Source organism: Ruditapes philippinarum, unplaced genomic scaffold, assembly GCF_026571515.1.
Source record: "Ruditapes philippinarum isolate M1 unplaced genomic scaffold, ASM2657151v2 ctg1030_1_1_1_1, whole genome shotgun sequence".
Taxonomy (NCBI): domain Eukaryota; kingdom Metazoa; phylum Mollusca; class Bivalvia; order Venerida; family Veneridae; genus Ruditapes; species Ruditapes philippinarum.
The window spans coordinates 191,990-208,706 of NW_026864618.1; the positions used below are offsets into that span (position 1 = coordinate 191,990).

The 16,717-nt window shown below is 32.2% G+C and overlaps 1 protein-coding gene across 9 annotated transcripts in view; it reads left to right on the top strand.

The window, feature by feature from the left end:
• LOC132726276 (MICAL-like protein 2) overlaps positions 1–16,717 on the top strand; it is a 37,520-nt gene extending 20,803 nt beyond the window's left edge. For 4 of the 9 annotated variants that reach the window (XM_060711577.1, XM_060711576.1, XM_060711578.1 and 1 more), the window contains exons 7-14: positions 721–838; positions 5,349–5,387; positions 8,819–8,915; positions 9,634–9,707; positions 10,045–10,153; positions 11,515–11,561; positions 12,287–12,331; positions 15,454–16,717. In XM_060711577.1, coding sequence (XP_060567560.1) covers positions 721–838; positions 5,349–5,387; positions 8,819–8,915; positions 9,634–9,707; positions 10,045–10,153; positions 11,515–11,561; positions 12,287–12,331; positions 15,454–15,518 — 594 coding nt within the window. In that variant the 3' untranslated portion in view covers positions 15,519–16,717. Of the gene's footprint in view, positions 1–720; positions 839–2,847; positions 2,901–5,348; positions 5,388–8,818; positions 8,916–9,633; positions 9,708–10,044; positions 10,154–11,514; positions 11,562–12,286; positions 12,369–15,453 lie in introns of those variants that run through there. The other 5 variants (XM_060711581.1, XM_060711580.1, XM_060711583.1 and 2 more) reach the window with 5 other exon arrangements.

Consider the following 16,717-nt stretch of genomic DNA (forward strand, 5'->3'; position numbering starts at 1 on the left):
GCAGGCATTAGATACAGCTATATTATTTTCTATGTAGCAATTTAAAACATTTCCTTAATATCAATGAGTTGTTTTAGTTTACCGAAATCTTGAATTATATACTTTTGTATTTTAGTATCTTATGTAGTGTTTTAATTTCAGATTATTGTATATTACAGGCGATATAATACTACACATTAATAATGTTACTTTTGTTTAGATAATCCAGCACCTCTTATAAAGTTTTATAAACACGACTGCTGTCAATTCATGAAGAAATCTCACTTCTTTGTCTAAAAAAGAAAGTTTGCAGTATTATAAATATTCCTGACAGGTTATATGGCAGTATATAAATGGTTGTTTGCAATGTAACAATCATTTATACAGAGCCATATAACCCATCACAAATCTTTATAACTTATTGTATATCTTTTCTTGTTATCCTGATGAAGCTCTGAAACATTTTATTGTTGCGTTATATTTGAGCCGCGTCATGACAAAACCAACATAGTGCGTTTAAATCCAGACACCTCGTTATAACACCTGCTGCATTCTGAAGAAATCTCATTCTTTGCTAAAGTTTCTATTATTTAATATGACAGTTTGGTATATAAAGCATGAAATCTTGATCAGAGCCGATAGCATCAGCAAAGCTTATCATGTATCCTCAACTTGCTGGTGTATACGACTCAGTATCATTATATTGTTGTGTTATATTTGTGTTTTGTATAATTTTACCAGTTTAAAGGAAGCAAACATATCACTGCCTACCAGATACAGAAACAGTTACAGGTTATTGACACAAAACTTACACAGCTAGAGTTGAAGGGACGTTCACTAGAGGACTCTATAAGAAATGGTGGGTATTCTATTTTGCCTTCTCTACTTTGCTAATTGGAAACTTGATTATCATTTTATCATTCCATAATGTTCTGTTGTAGTTTATATGCTAAGTAAGATATTGTTAAGAATATTAATCTGAAGAATGGGAACAAGTCTGAAAACTGTCCAGAGCTTCAGATTGGTTTACAGAATAGAGAATCAGATAGTTTGAGCTTCTTTTTTTTGTGGCCAAAAATATCTGCCATTTACATTTGAAATTTTTGCTAGAGGGTAGCTCCAAGTAAAGTTTCAAAACATTTTACATCCTATGTGTGTATCATTGTTTGGATTTATATCTTGAATTGTAGTGTCAACAGTGTAAAGATTTATTATGATACTTAATTAAGACATGATGAAATCAGTTCTAAATTGAAACAAAGTTGAAACAAAAATAATTCATTTTGCATCAGTTTTTTAAGGGTACAAAAATTTATAGTAAATTATAATACATCTGATTTTTTTTTACATTTACAAGTTGCATATACTATGAAATTCTGAACTTTCAAAAGTTTTGACATTTTATATTTTCTGATTTATATAAGGAAAAATATATTGTAATATTTAGCTGCTTTTCATTTTCATGCAAAATCAATGTTTACATTTGCATGTATAATATAATATAGTCTACCTTTTGTGTATGAACGTGAGATATATTTGCATATATTTCCAGTTATCTCTCTGTATATATTATATGGCTTGTAATATTTGTATTTAAAGACTGCAATATAAAGGAGGATTAATTAAGGTGATTGTGGCGGGTATATTCATTCAAATGTTCTCCAAATTGCATGGAGGAGATCAGATCACACTATCAACCCTTTAAGTTCACATATTGTCACATTGAGTATAGTAGATAATTTTCTGATCACCTTTCTTCATTTATTTGTGCCCTAAGGGATGTATTATTTTGTGCCCTCTGTTATTAGGTCTACTTTATAGCTAATAGGGATATTCATGCTTCTTTGGTTAAATTTCTTATAAATTACTCATAGATGATGTGTTAACCCCAAATTTCAGGAGCCAATCTTTAAGGTCAAGGTAACAGATAAAGGTCAAAGGTTGAAGCAAGCATTTTGTGTCTGCTCTATATCTTTTAAATCTTGAGGGACTTATTGATTTTTTTAGTTCAAATATTGTTTGAAGATAAAGTGCAGAAATTTCATTCCAAGAGCCACTCGTTTAGGTCAATGTCACAGTTCAAGGTCAAAGATTTTAGTTAAACTAAAAGCAGGATATTTGTATGTAGGCCAAATGTTTATTGAAAAATGTACATAACGCACATTTCTGGTGCCTTATTTTTAAGGTCATGGTCATAGTTGTAGGCAAAATGTTTTAATAATGAAATCTCTGTTTTTACGCAAAAACTTTCAAATCAGTAGTAATCACAGGCACGAGTATCGGACCTGGGAAGAAAAAATATGACCAGATTGAACCTGTGTTCATCTTAAAAGTGTCAAAAAAACAAAAAAAATGTAAATAATGACCCCCTTTAAAAATATACTATAAGTTAAACTTACATAGTATATTTTTAAAGGGGGTCATTATTTACATTTTGTTTTGGTTTTTTGACACTTTTAAGATGAACACAGGTTTTTTTTATCAATCTGGTCATATTTTTTCTTCCTAGGTCCGATACTCGTGCCTGTGGTAGTAATACCTTACAAAAGTTAACCCTAGGTAAAATTGTCTGTACTGTGTCTGTGACATGCACAGACTACAATTCAGGAGGGTCAGAAACTTAATAAGAATACAATTGTACAAAGATTGAATCTTAGGGGTACTGGTTAGTACTGGACTACTGGTAAGAATGCTGGTAGTATTTTCATTAAGAGACTAGTACAAATGGGCCTTCAAAATACCAGAAACATAAATAGCAAAAATGATACTTCACAAGAAATATAAGGAACATTTATTTTTACACAATACACCTGTAAAAGATATGTTGTCATTACATTTAGCTGTTTATTTTGTTGACTATTACACCAGGGCACAAGGAAAGAACAAATATAAGACAATCTGGTACTGATATACATGAAATGGTATTCTGTTTTTATAAATGTGCCTAGAAATTGTGACTCTATAACAAACTCAGGTCATGTCAACACAGTCTATTGACGTTTGCATTGAAATTTTTCATTAACTATAATTCTGCTTGAACTGAAAGTAATTAACTATTGCCACCAGTATAGAGCCAGACCAGCTTGCACACTTCTGTGCTGTCTGACCAGCTTCTATGCTGTTGTCTGAAAAATTTCATTTTGACATACCCATCATGGGTAATGGACAGTTCCAAATATGGAAGCTGGACAAGTCCATTCAAGAAATACAGCAGGTTAAAGGTTAACCAGTACTGAATTTATAATGGATTTGTCCTGTTTTGAATTTTGGAACAGTCCAAAAGAATGTTCTAGGGATTTCAATAACAAAATATATGTTACCAGTTAGTCTGCAAAGATGCAGCAGATTAATGGTTTGTAATTATAAATCTAAAAATATTTATTTGACTGGTTATAATAATATTCTAAAGTTCAACACTTGACTGGTTAAAGCTCAACAGTCACAGGCAACAGATTTTCAATGTTTAGTTGATGAATAAAATGTCATTCTTTTCATTATTATTCAAACCTCAATAGACTGTGTTAAATGAAATTTTGATAATAAAGGTAGAAAAAAATGGTAAAGGATTTTCATTTGGTAGCAGTTTTCGTTAATTTTTTAAGCTGTACTCTTTCTTTATAATGTGCCAAGAGAGACAACTCTGTCTTACTTATAATAATTAAAACAAGACTTTAAACTTGATTATTTAGTTTGGCATTATGTTTTACTCAGTACCATTGACTTAGAATGTTATGAAGAATGATGAAATTTATTGAAAGTATGAATCAGAAATATGATTGGTAATATGCAAAAAGAATTTGACCAAAGAAAAGAAAAAAAGAAAATACAAACTTAGTAAATGAATTGGTAATCTTGCCAATATAACATAGAAAGATATGATAAACAAGGGATTTTATTTAGAAATAGTACAGCTTTACATTAGAATTATCCAGCTAATTGTATGATAAATATAGTAACGTTCCGATAATAAGACCACTTAAAATATTTTAAAATCATGTGTATTTTCACATTTTAAAAGAACCTGTGGAAAATGTAGGACAAAAATGGTCCGCTGTTAAGACCATATATCACATTCTTGCATGGTGTTTAGTTTTACCCATGCCAGAAATTTCATCTGGCATGGGGGATGCCAGATGAGTCCCATGCTATACAATGGCATACATCTTATGAATAGACTGTGTGAAAATGATTTCATTTTGGCGCAATTTAGATTGAAACTTATAATTTGTCTTAGAGGATGACATCATTTTGCCATTATGAATAAAGTTGTAAACTCATACGCTATTGTAACAAAATACATGAAAACTATCTCATTGAGGTAAACCATTTTAAATGTGGTAGAATATGGCATAATAATGAAGAAAAAAAATAGCTGACTCTTGCTTGCAGTTCAGATCGAAATATTCATCCCTTGGGTACCTACTCATGGGTGTCAACTTGGCAAGCCTCGCTATCGCTTTGAATGAGAGGGGTACCGTCAGGAGAGATATTCCTATCTGAACCATAACATATGACAGATATTATTAATGAAGACCACCATATTGTGTGGCTGTATTAGCGGAACTTTACTGTATTATTTGGCTTATGTAGGTTATAGATGTTTTATTTCCATAAAATTTTATGATTTTAGAAACAATATGTCCATGTTTCTTGTACTTGTATATATATATATGCATTTCTAAGTGGCAGATACTCTAAATGTTTTGTCCTTTTAATTACTTTAATACCTGAGCACAGAGTTTTAAGTAGACAATTTAATCATTAACAAGTAAATTTATTATATTTTTCATCTAATTTTCATGAAACTTTGTCATATTATTATAATCTTATAAAATGCAGGGGCAATGTGAGTCACTCTATTAACAAAATTACTTAATCTTTAAATCCTTAACATCCTAAATTTTTTTAATTGATTGGCCCTGCATTGAACATGGAAGAGTATATTTAAAAATGGAAGGGGGATACAGAAATTGAGCTACCATTACAGTATATAGTGTAATAGAGTCTCGGGTCAGACTGAACTGATGTGCAGCCCAGCTCTATACTGGTGGCAAAGTCTTATCACTTTTGATCCTAACAGGTTATAGATTAAGGAATGTTAAAATGTCAGTTTTTGGAGTAAAACAGATCAAAATGTGTTGTCTGTATTGATTTAAACATGTATGAAGTTTTATTAAAATATTTGATTTTTTTTTAGATTGGATAAAAAATATTATTTTTAGTACATGATAAAGACTTCATATACATGAATAGTGTAAAAACTGCTTATAATCCATGCCAAGTTAGATTGCAACTACAATCTTTTCTGTGTTGAATATTTCTTAGTTATTAAATACAAATAGCTTTCATTTAATATAATATAATTGAAGTTCTAGCGGAGGAGACTGATGAAGGTTTAGATGATGAAAGTAGGTCTTTTATGTTATAACCAGCAAAATTTTCCATCCTTTACCATTATTTGCTGTACTGTCTCGTAGTAGAACAGTGATAAAACCTCATAAATGTTTTATTCCCAGTAGTTATAAATTCATTTGAATTATTTCGAAATCAGTCTTCCAAGTATGTGAATATATCTGTTCATTTTACTTTAGGCCTATATTGCTAGATAGACAGACTGATGGTAACAACAGCTAGTCCCTTGCAATACCTTTGAGAAGAAATGCTAGCTTCATTATCTAATGCAAAAGTCATTTGTAACCCTCCCCACCGGACAGGGACTTTGAATTTTTCCATGTGAGGAAGCTATAATCCATCTCTCTTATGTAATGTCGGTGGTTCTACTCATGTGCCCATTTGTGCTTTAAATAATGCATGGAAGGGCACCTAAGGTCTTTCTCCATCGGTAAAGTTGAAACGTGCTGACCTATACTGTGCTGGTGTGACGTTAAACCTAACCAGAAAAAAAAAAAAAACAAAAAAAAAACGACCCACCTCAACACATGGAGAAATAATTTTACTTTGGGACCCAAGCTCATCTTGATGCATATATAAAACCACTGTATATGCAGTATGGGGTAAATAGTGCTAACCTAACTTTATATATTCTTATTTCTAAAAAGTGCTTCAGTGTATTGATTCGAAATTACAGGTAGAGTAAACCATGGCTAATATTTCCCCTTCTATTATATGCAAATTTGGACTGGGTGGGGTATGGTGGCCAGGGTTACGAATGACTGATGCATAATAAGAGTAGTAAAACCGTAGTTTAATCTTCTCCAACATTGCATTTAAATACTAGTAGCACACTATCCATCATATTTATATCCTTTTCAAATTTGTGCGTGTTTTTTTTTAAAGAAATATTTTATGTAATGCAACTTGCAATCACACTGCTACATGTAGTTATGCTTCAAGCTTAACTTACATGTACAATCGCATCTCATTGCTTTAGTATAACAACTTATTGTGTCCAGAGCTAAGAGCTTATTGTGAATGTGTTTCAAATTAATAATTTTTATGTATGTTTATGTCAGGTATATTATGTCTGTTTGCTTCAATCTTTTTGCCAGATATTTGCCTGTTTTATGTCTGCACCCCAATCAACATACAACTTGGTTGACAGCTAGCATTCATCCTTTGATTTCTATTTTCATTTCCCTAAGAATCTTAAAAACAGAATGCTTATTCATTTTCATTGTAAATAAAGAGATACAAAATTATAAAGAAAAAAGATACTTAATTTCATTGCATTCTTAAATTGTATAATGTGACATCACAAACTGACCATCAATAGTCATGATTTTTAGCTCACCTGAGCTTGCTCAGGGTGAGCTTTTAGGATCGGTGAATGTCCGTCGTCCGTCGTCCGTCGTCCGTCGTCCGTCCGGCCGTCCACAATTACTTGTGAACACTCTAGCGGTCGCATTTTTGCCTCAATCATCATCAAACTTGGTCAGGATGCTTATCTAGTTGAAAGCTCGGATGAGTTCGAACATGGGTCATCTCGGATGAAAAACTAGGTCACAAGAGCTAAAAATAGAAAAACCTTGTGAACACTCTAGAGGTCACATTTTTGACCCAATCATCATCAAACTTGGTCAGGATGTTTGTCTAGGTGATAGCTTGGATGAGTTCGAACATGGGTCATCTCGGATGAAAAAGTAGGTCACAGGAGCTATAAATAGAAAAACCTTGTGAACACTCTAGTGGTCACATTTTTGAACCAATCATCATCAAACTTGGTCAGAATGCTTGTCTAGTCAATTGCTTGGATGAGTTCGAACATGGGTCATCTCTGATGAAAAACTAGGTCACAGGAGCTAAAAAATAGAAAAACCTTGTGAACACTCTAGTGGTCACATTTTTGACCCAATCATCATCAAACTTTGTCAGGATGCTTGTTTAGATAATAGCTCGGATGAGTTCGAATATGGGTCATCTCGGATGAAAAACTAGGTCACCGGAGCTATAAATAGAAAAACCTTGTGAACACTCTAGTGGTCACATTTTTGCATCAATCATCATCAAACTTGGTCAGGATGCTTATCTAGTTGATAGCTTGGATGAGTTCGAACATGGGTCATCTCGGATGAAAAAAATAGGTCACCAGAGCTAAAAATAGAAAAACCTTGTTAACACTTTAGCGGTCACATTTTTGCATCAATCATCATCAAACTTGATCAAGATGCTTGTCTAGGTGATAGCTCGGATGAGTTCGAACATGGGTCATCTTGGATGAAAAACTAGGACACAGGAGCTAAAAATAGAAAAACCTTGTTAACAGTCTAGTGGTCACAATTTTGACTCAATTGTCATCAAACTTGGTCAGGAAACTTGTCTAGGTCATTGCTGGAATAAATCGAACATGGGACATTTCGGATGAAAAACTAGGTCACAGGAGCTAAAAATAGAAAAAATCTTGTTAACACTCTAGTGGCTACTGTTGTGATCCAAATATTCTGTTAATTGGTCTGAAAGTTTGTTTTGATGATTTCTAAGTCAAGATCGAACATGGGTCATCTTGGATGAAAAACTAGGTCACACCGCCCAAATATGGAAAAACCTTGTTAACATTCTAGTGGTCACATTTTCGACTCAATTATCATCAAACTTGGTCAGGATGTTTGTCTAGGTAATTGCTTGGATGAGTTCGAAATCGCATGTGAAACTAGGTCACCGGAGCTAAAAATAGAAAAATCTTGTTAACACTCTAGTTGCTACTATTTTGATCCAAGTATCCTGGAAATTGGTCTGAAAGTTTGTTTTGATGATTTCTAGGTCAAGTTTGAATATGTGTCACCTGGGTAAAAAACTAGGTCGCACTGCTCAAATATGGATAATCCTTGTTAACACTGTAGTGGTCACATTTTTGACTCACCTGTCATGAGACTTGGTCAGAATGCTTGTCTAGGTAATTGTTTGGATGAGTTTGATAATTCAGGTGAGCGATCTAGGGCCATCATGGCCCTCTTGTTTGTCTTCATTTGTTGTTACAAATTTCTTGGGACTTCTTAGACAGTAACATAGTCATTATTTGAATTTTAATTGATTATTTCAGGTTTGTTTTTTACCATATTTTAACATTATGCAATATTTATACATTATACATGTATATCATCAGTTCTATCATTCATTAACATTATCCCAACAAAATGCATGCTAAATTTGCTTGTCTTGTCTTGTTAGTTGATAGTATAAAGCAGTATATAGCATTCCATTGAAATTGAGATTTGTTCAGCCTTTTTAGCATACTATATTATGTTTGCAATATATATCACACATATGTAAATTTTTTATACATATTTTTGTATGATATGATGTAATAAACACAGAATTTTTTTGTATACAATGTTTTACCTAAATATTGGTTATAAACACAAATACTATGCGTATATTACAGCTAAAGATGAAGAAGAAGATGACCTGATGATGGCCTGGTTCCAGCTTGTTAATGAGAAAAACGAGCTTGTTAGGAAAGAGTGTGATTATATCTATGTGTAAGTTTCAAATTATTAAGTTTTAAATTTATTATATTTGTTACAAGAATGTCTGTGTGATGCAGCTTCCTTGTGTTGAAATGATGCACACAAGAGCTTTTGAGATACAGTGCTTTTGCGACCAGCATGGATCCAGACCAGCCTGCGCTTCTGCTCAGTCTGATCAGGATCCATTCTGTTCGCTATCAGTTTCTCAACTTGGAATAGGGCTTGTAAGCGAACAGCATGGATTCTGATCAGACTGCGCAGATGAGCAGGCTGGTCTGGATCCATGCTGGTCGCAAGCGCACTATGTTGGTTTTGTCGTGACGCGGCTCATATTTTACTTGGTAGAAAAAAATCATTTTGATTATAATCATTTTGATTTGATAAGTGATCAATATTATAAGGATCTTACACTGGATGCTGGTACAGATCTTACACCTACTGCCAGTACACTTTGGTTTTAATAACTATATTTGATCAATCACATCAGAGTTGTGGCTCTTGGTGTAGCTAAAATTTAACCAGACTTACCTCTCTTGATTTGGTCAAAAGAAAGACATTCTATACATTTTTCTAGAAGTAAATAACAGAAAGTTACTTAGCCTAATGTTAGATGAAAATATATTTGTAAGATTGGTCATACATGTTCTCTGTACTCTTTCCTAGTTAAAAATCCATTTTCATTTTAGCTATACAAGGTTGTTAGTGTAAGTTTTTCCTTTCACTATTTTAGATCTCGTGAACAAGAGCTGGAGATTGAACAGCAGCAGATAGATCAGAAATTGAGAGAACTTGTTGATAAGAAAGGTATATCTATGTTGATTTATTGTTTACCTGTTTTCCCTACATGTATTTAATGGTCACTTTCCTATGTATATTGAATCTTAATTTGGTCAGAATTTAGTATTGATAAATGAAAATAATACATATATAGGTGACTGAGTACCAAATGTATGGGATGGTGTGGTGCTTCTTTTATATTTATTAATTCTGGTAAGCAATATATGGCCTTTTGTTAGTTTAAGAAACTTTGATATGTAAATTCAGAGGCTAGAGACTGGCCAAGCTGTGATATACACATGCAATTCTTTATCCTCCCTGGCCAGTTGATAGTTAAATAAGAAGTAATATTGTATGTTTGCAGAAAAGACAAAAGCTGATGAAGAAGAAGAGGAATTGTTGATGGAGAAGTTGGTAGATGTAGTTAACCAGAGAAGTAAAATTGTAGACAGTATAGATGAAGATAGAATCAGGTTTGTTTATAACAAAGGTACACCTTAATTATAGAGCCACATTAAGTATCTTAATTATAGAACCAGTTATGAAGTATCTGAATTATAGAACCATATTGAGTATCTTAATTATAGTACCAAAGGCCCATATCAGTATTAATGGTACATGCCTCCAGGTGAGCAAAAATATTTCAAGACATTCAAATTTGAGAAAAATGTACTAAGATTTAAAGAAAAGAAAAATATTCAAAATACAACAAATAATTTACATGTTATATGCACTGAATGACTGGTTTTGCAGTATTAATCATATTTCTACTGCATGACTGACGTTATTGAAGGGCGATTTTTTTGCATATTCTGCCCTGTTTTGGGATATGCTCATAGATATTTAGTGTGTTTGCAGTGTGTAATTACTTTGTATGTTCATTTGACAATACAGTCAAGACTGTCTTAGCGACCTACTGATTTAAACGACTCCCTGTCTTATCCGACTGTTTCAGGCTTCCCAACGTATTTCCCTATATAAATGGTCTGAATTATACAACTCCCTGTCATATGTGACAAGCGACCATAATTGTCTGGTCCAAATGCATTGCTTTGTCTGATTTAAACGACTTTCACACCTTTTAATAAGAGAAAAAACTTTGGATGTGGATATGTTTTTAAAGTATGATGTTTATTTAAATGCATCAAATTCAAGTTTATTTTGTACCATAATGATTCAATATAAATCTAATACAAAAAATAAAATTAAATTTTACATGATATTCATGTGATGATATTTGTTTTACAGGGATTCTAATTTTATATACAACAAATATATAAACTGTTTAAGTACCCCTATCTTTATTTGCCAGTGGTTAATTATTGTTCCTTCACACAGTTATATATATAAGTCACAATGGTATATAGATGGTATTTGAATTTTAATTTTCTTTGAGACTGTTTTAAGAGTCTCAACTGTAGTTTACTTGTAAATATATTTCTAAAATTTTCATAAAAATAAGCATAAATCTGGAGGCATGCTGCTTTAATGTTAAATATTTTGTCATCCAAACTACATGTGACATTGGTAAAACACTACTATATCTTTGGCTAAAGAAACAACCAATGCAGAGTGGTTGCTACCAAGAAAGCTAATGCAGGTGAATGTGTTACCTAGATGTTATATCTGATTGAAAGAGTACAATCATTGTATCTTCTTTTTCAGCACAGACTGTTTTCATTGTTATCCAGTGACATATTTAATAATATTATAATCTGTGATACAAAACTAATTAAATTGCATAGTTACATTTATGGACTTTGCAAATTACTTACAATAAATGAAACAGACAGTAGTGAAAAACTAGTTGAAATATGTTTGTTCTATTATTTAGATACATGGAGGAAGACAATGAAATTGAAGCTATGCTGCAACTGAAAGGTACAGTTAACATTATAAATATAGTAATATGACTACTGGTTGCAGTGTATCAAATATTTTATGTTTGCTGTATTAGAAACTAGAGCTTTATTGTGTTGTGTTTCAGTTTAAGTTACGATTTGGTTTGATTATGTTTATAGCATACCACATGTTGTTGTCAATGAAATATCATATTTCATATTAATAAAGTATATATTGCTTCTTTTACTTTCGTCATAGAGAGAGTAAGAATATTCATGTTGACAATAAATGCAATATTTACACTATGAAATGAAGTTTAAACTAGAGCATATTGCCCTGAAGGCTTGATTACTCATTTTAAATATGTTTTTGTTAGTAACTTAGTTCAGCTTAAGTTGCCCAGTTCAGCCAAATTTGCTCAGTTTAGCCAAATGCTCAGTTTAGCCAAATTTGCTCTCAGTTGTTCCAAACATGGCATTAGGCTTACTCGCTAATTATAGAAATTTCTTGTCAAGAATCAATAAGTTGTCTGTGTAGATAATTTTTTTTATCAAAGACATTGTTTTTATACAAAAAAAAATCAAAATTAGATTTGCATAAAATCCTTCAAACCACATCAATGCTAAATAGAAAATTATGATAAAACCAGGATTGATGGTAAGCTGTATAACTTGTATAAGAATTTAGAATATTTAACCAGGTTATTTCTTCAATCTTACCTACAAGCTATATATAAAACATGTGTTTTATTTTATGTATTAAAGCTTTTAGTAAACAGTACAAAAAGCCTAAGAAAAAGAAAAAATTAGGTGAGGATATTGTATTGCTTCTATGTAGCTTACTCAGGTATATTTTAGATTTTCCTTCCAACTTTACACCCCGTTTATCACTGTTTCTTGTTAAGATAATATTGCACCCATTTTGCATGAGTTATAACTACTGAATGACCATTTGTTATGTCGTTTTTGTAATGCATATATCATTGCCTTGTGGTCAATGTGTATAGGTACTTAAATGGATAAAGAGTAATTTTTGTGTTGAAATTTGTTGAGTCAGCATTTTATCTATCTATTTTCTGTGCATGGTTAAAGTATTGAACATTTGGCACTTCTACATTTATGAATAGATAGTATTACATATGCATTGAATTTCTTATCTGCATCAATGATTATAGTAGGTGGAAAAAATATACATGTTTTGAAGATGTTTAGATTAGTGAAAAGCCCTAAATAAAAAGCCGAAAATGCCAATTTTGGCACTTGACTTTTAGAAATTTAATGGTCAAAATAAATATCCTAACCCAGAATGGTGTGAACATAATCATTAATGTCATTAATGTCATGAAAAAATACACTTGTATATATTGTAGATAGTCTGATACAATTAATAAACAGGTAGTTTAAAGTAGTTGAATTTTCCATTGCATGCATTATATTTATTTACTTTATTTTAATTACTTTTTACACCTTTTAACTTGGTTTGTCATGGCTTGTTTTGTATAATATGAAAAGTTAAAATCTTGGTATTGCCATTATTGTGCTTTGTACATATAAGTGCTGTCCAAGTTTTTTCTGACCAGACTGTTTAAAAACTAAATTAATAAGGTTTAATGTATTATAAACACCCATTGTTGAAATGATATTTCAAAAGTTCCTAGAAAATATAAGCTAATAACAAAATGATTTCATAAAAACCATGGCAATTTATAATGTGAGTTGCTGCACAAGTCAGATGTAAAAAACAATGTTATACCCATATCATACACTGTACATCTTTCTCGAAGGCTTTCTCTGTGGCATACGCATTCTGTGCTGCTTCACCTTTAAATTGTAAAAAACAGTCTTAAACTACTCGAATGTTCAATGCTATGGAGGAAGACATTAAAAGTCCTGACCTGAATTAAACTTCGGGCCCTGTGACTCCTAAATTTTACACGATTCCTCACTGATAGAGATCATACTTCCTCTTTGTGACTAAATGTAATATATACATGTAGTTATAAAACCTACAAGCTTCAGATCAAGGAGAAAGATGTATGCATAGGTGAGATGTGCCTAACACATACTCTTTATACCCAAGGCAAAATTTGACATTGCATTATCTTGGGTGACTTTGACCTCTGACCCAGTGACCTGGTTCATGTAAATGACAAGAAGTCTCATGATGAACATTTGTCCTAAAAAACTCAATTCATGTTATTTGAAAATTCCTCCACAGATGATGAAGTTATGGCATGGACAAGTCTGGATGCACGCACTCACACACAAACACTGAACAGCCATTTTGACAACTATGATGAGCTCAGCTCAAGCGGGCTTGACAAAAATCCTCTGACCACTAAGTATAATACTTTAAAACATAAGCCAAAAACAGTGCGGAGAAACAAATTTGGATATTTTTCCTCTTGTAACCTTGACCTTCAATTTGTGCAAGACAACTCAACTCACCATGGAGAACATTTGTTCTGAGTTATATTAAAATCCATCAATGTATGTAGAAGTTTTACTCACATATGAATTTTTTCATTTGTTATTTGACCTTTGACCCTGAAGTAAGACCTTTACCTTTGCCACAGACACCTGAATTTTTGGTGCAACACTCACATATGCTATGGAGAACATTTATCCCAAGTTATATTAAGATCCCACCATTCATGTAGATGTTACGTACTGGACATGGGTTTTGCATGGACTAACCAAGTGTGACCTTGACCTTTGTGTAACACATAACCCCATCATGGTGAACATTTATATTAAGTTATTTTTTAATCCTTCAAAGAAGAAAAATCCTGATGGACGGACTGATGGACACATACACTGAACTACAATGTGTGTATACGCCAAAAGTGACAACTAAGTCGAACTCACCGCAAATGGGCTTGACAATAAATGTTATTGAAACAGCATGCTGTTTATATTTCACCTTGCATCACATTATATTTCTTATCTTATTTATCATAGTTCAATGTTTGCATGCTTGTTCAACGTGTTATATTCTAAGTATTGCTTATACATGATTCATTCCCATTTTGATAATTTGACAAATATCATAATAAATACATCATTTTAATTTTATGTATTTTGTTTAAGGACAAATCAGGTAATGAATTTGTCAAAAAAGTTTTGTACAATTTTAGATGAGTAGTCTTGGTTGAAAATTTGAACCTACAGACTTTTGATTCTTTTATACTCCCAAAATTCAGTATAAGTCATACAAGAAGTATTGTTTCATAAATGATAATGGTTAACGAAAGAATGAAGATGAACAATTATGTTGAATGATATAAAATTGATATGACATATTTTTGTATGTCACAATTACACAGTTATTGTGCACAGTGCCTGGTATTTGCTGGTAGGGTTTCACATGTATTTGTTTGATTTGTACAATTTCAATGCACATTACCTACTGAATTTAGAATTTGGAAAGAAGTAAATCTTTTATTTGTTTATACCAATTAAGTTTGCCCGCCCATTTGGTTCGTTCCCATACCCATGGTAAAAAAAATGAACAACCACTATCATTTAGTAAATGAAATTGTGTATGGCATTTCTGTTAGTTTTACCCATGCCCGAATAGTCACATGCTACATGTATATATACAATGGCATGCTCAATAGTAATTTTACCATTATGAATAAAGTTGTAAAATAGTTACGAGTGTAATAACCTAAATTTCCATGGAAAAATTGTTTTATTAAGGCAAAAAAATTAAAATATAATGGAATATGGTAGAATATGCAAGAACAAATATCTGTCATGTTTGCAGTTCGGATCGCCAAGTCTTGTTTCCACCCAACAGGCCAATATTTACCTCCCTTGGAAAAGTGGCAGCCATTTTTGGGGGTCAGTATTCTGATATAATACGGAAAAGTTTAAATTATCTATAGTAAAAATTGAACAATACTCATTTTGGTATGTTATATTTTCAGGGTTTTTGAAGGATAACAAAGACGGTGCTATAAAGAAAGAGAAGAAGAAAGCCAAGCAGTTTTAATATGATAGATCATCATTTTACTAAAACAGAACTTCAATAAAAAAAGGTCCAACTAATTATACTACACGTTGAGATATTGTACTGATTTGTGTATGGGCAATATCTCTCCTCTAGAAGCCAGATTCTGACCCACAAGAAAATAACTCAGTTACCTTTTTTCAGAGTTATGCCCCTTTTCTTAGTGTCAAGCACTGAGAATAGTTGAGAATAGTCTTGTTATAAACTTGGAATATATCAGTTTGTTGAACATTTAGACAGAAAAAACATTTATGTAAATTTTATGTGCTATATGTGTGTAATGTCTCAGATATCATTGTTGTAACAGGGAGACAGTTATGTGTTGAAGGAAATATGTATTCATATTAAATGATGTGATATTACAAGTTGGAATCAAGTGTGCAATATTTAGTATTTAGTTTATTAGCAAGATTGAGTGCAGATCTGAGAATGAACATTCTGAGTTTAAGTTATTGTTAAGTAAGGGGCAAAGTATAAATATGTTAATATTAGAATAGGATGTGTCACATATGCCTGAAGTCTTAATATCCCCTTCATACCTTCTTATATCTATAATATGTTTATTATTATTATATGAGCAGCGCCATGACAAAACCAAGGTAATGCGTTTGCGACCAGCATGGATCCAGACCAGCCTGCGCAGTCTGATCAGGATCCATGCAGTTCGCTATCAGTTTCTCTACTTGTAATAGGGTTTGTAAGCGAACAGCATGGATTCTGATCAGACTGCGCGGATGCGCAGGCTGGTCTGGATCCATGCTGGTCGCAAACACATTATGTTGGTTTTGTCATGGCGCAGCTCATATATAGTGATAGGGGTATGTGTGTTAAGACATCAGGCACTTGTGGGATGGATAGTATTGATGCGATGTTTGTCCAGCTAAATGATAAAGCTAAAGTTAGAAAAATGTATTTGATTTGTTGGGTTAGAAGTTGTTGGGGTAAAGTTAACTATTTTTTTAAATTTTTTTTTTTTTTGGTAACATGTTGCTGAATTCAGCTAGTCTTTAGTAGCCTTATAACTAGCCAGATTATTTATGGGACCATTAATAACTCAACATTCCTGTTATACATTTGTTGTCAATGATTAAATGCAGTAAAAATGCCATATTTACTTACATATCTCTATATATTTTTGGCCTTGAGCATGGGTTAATCTACATATTTAATAATATTTTTTT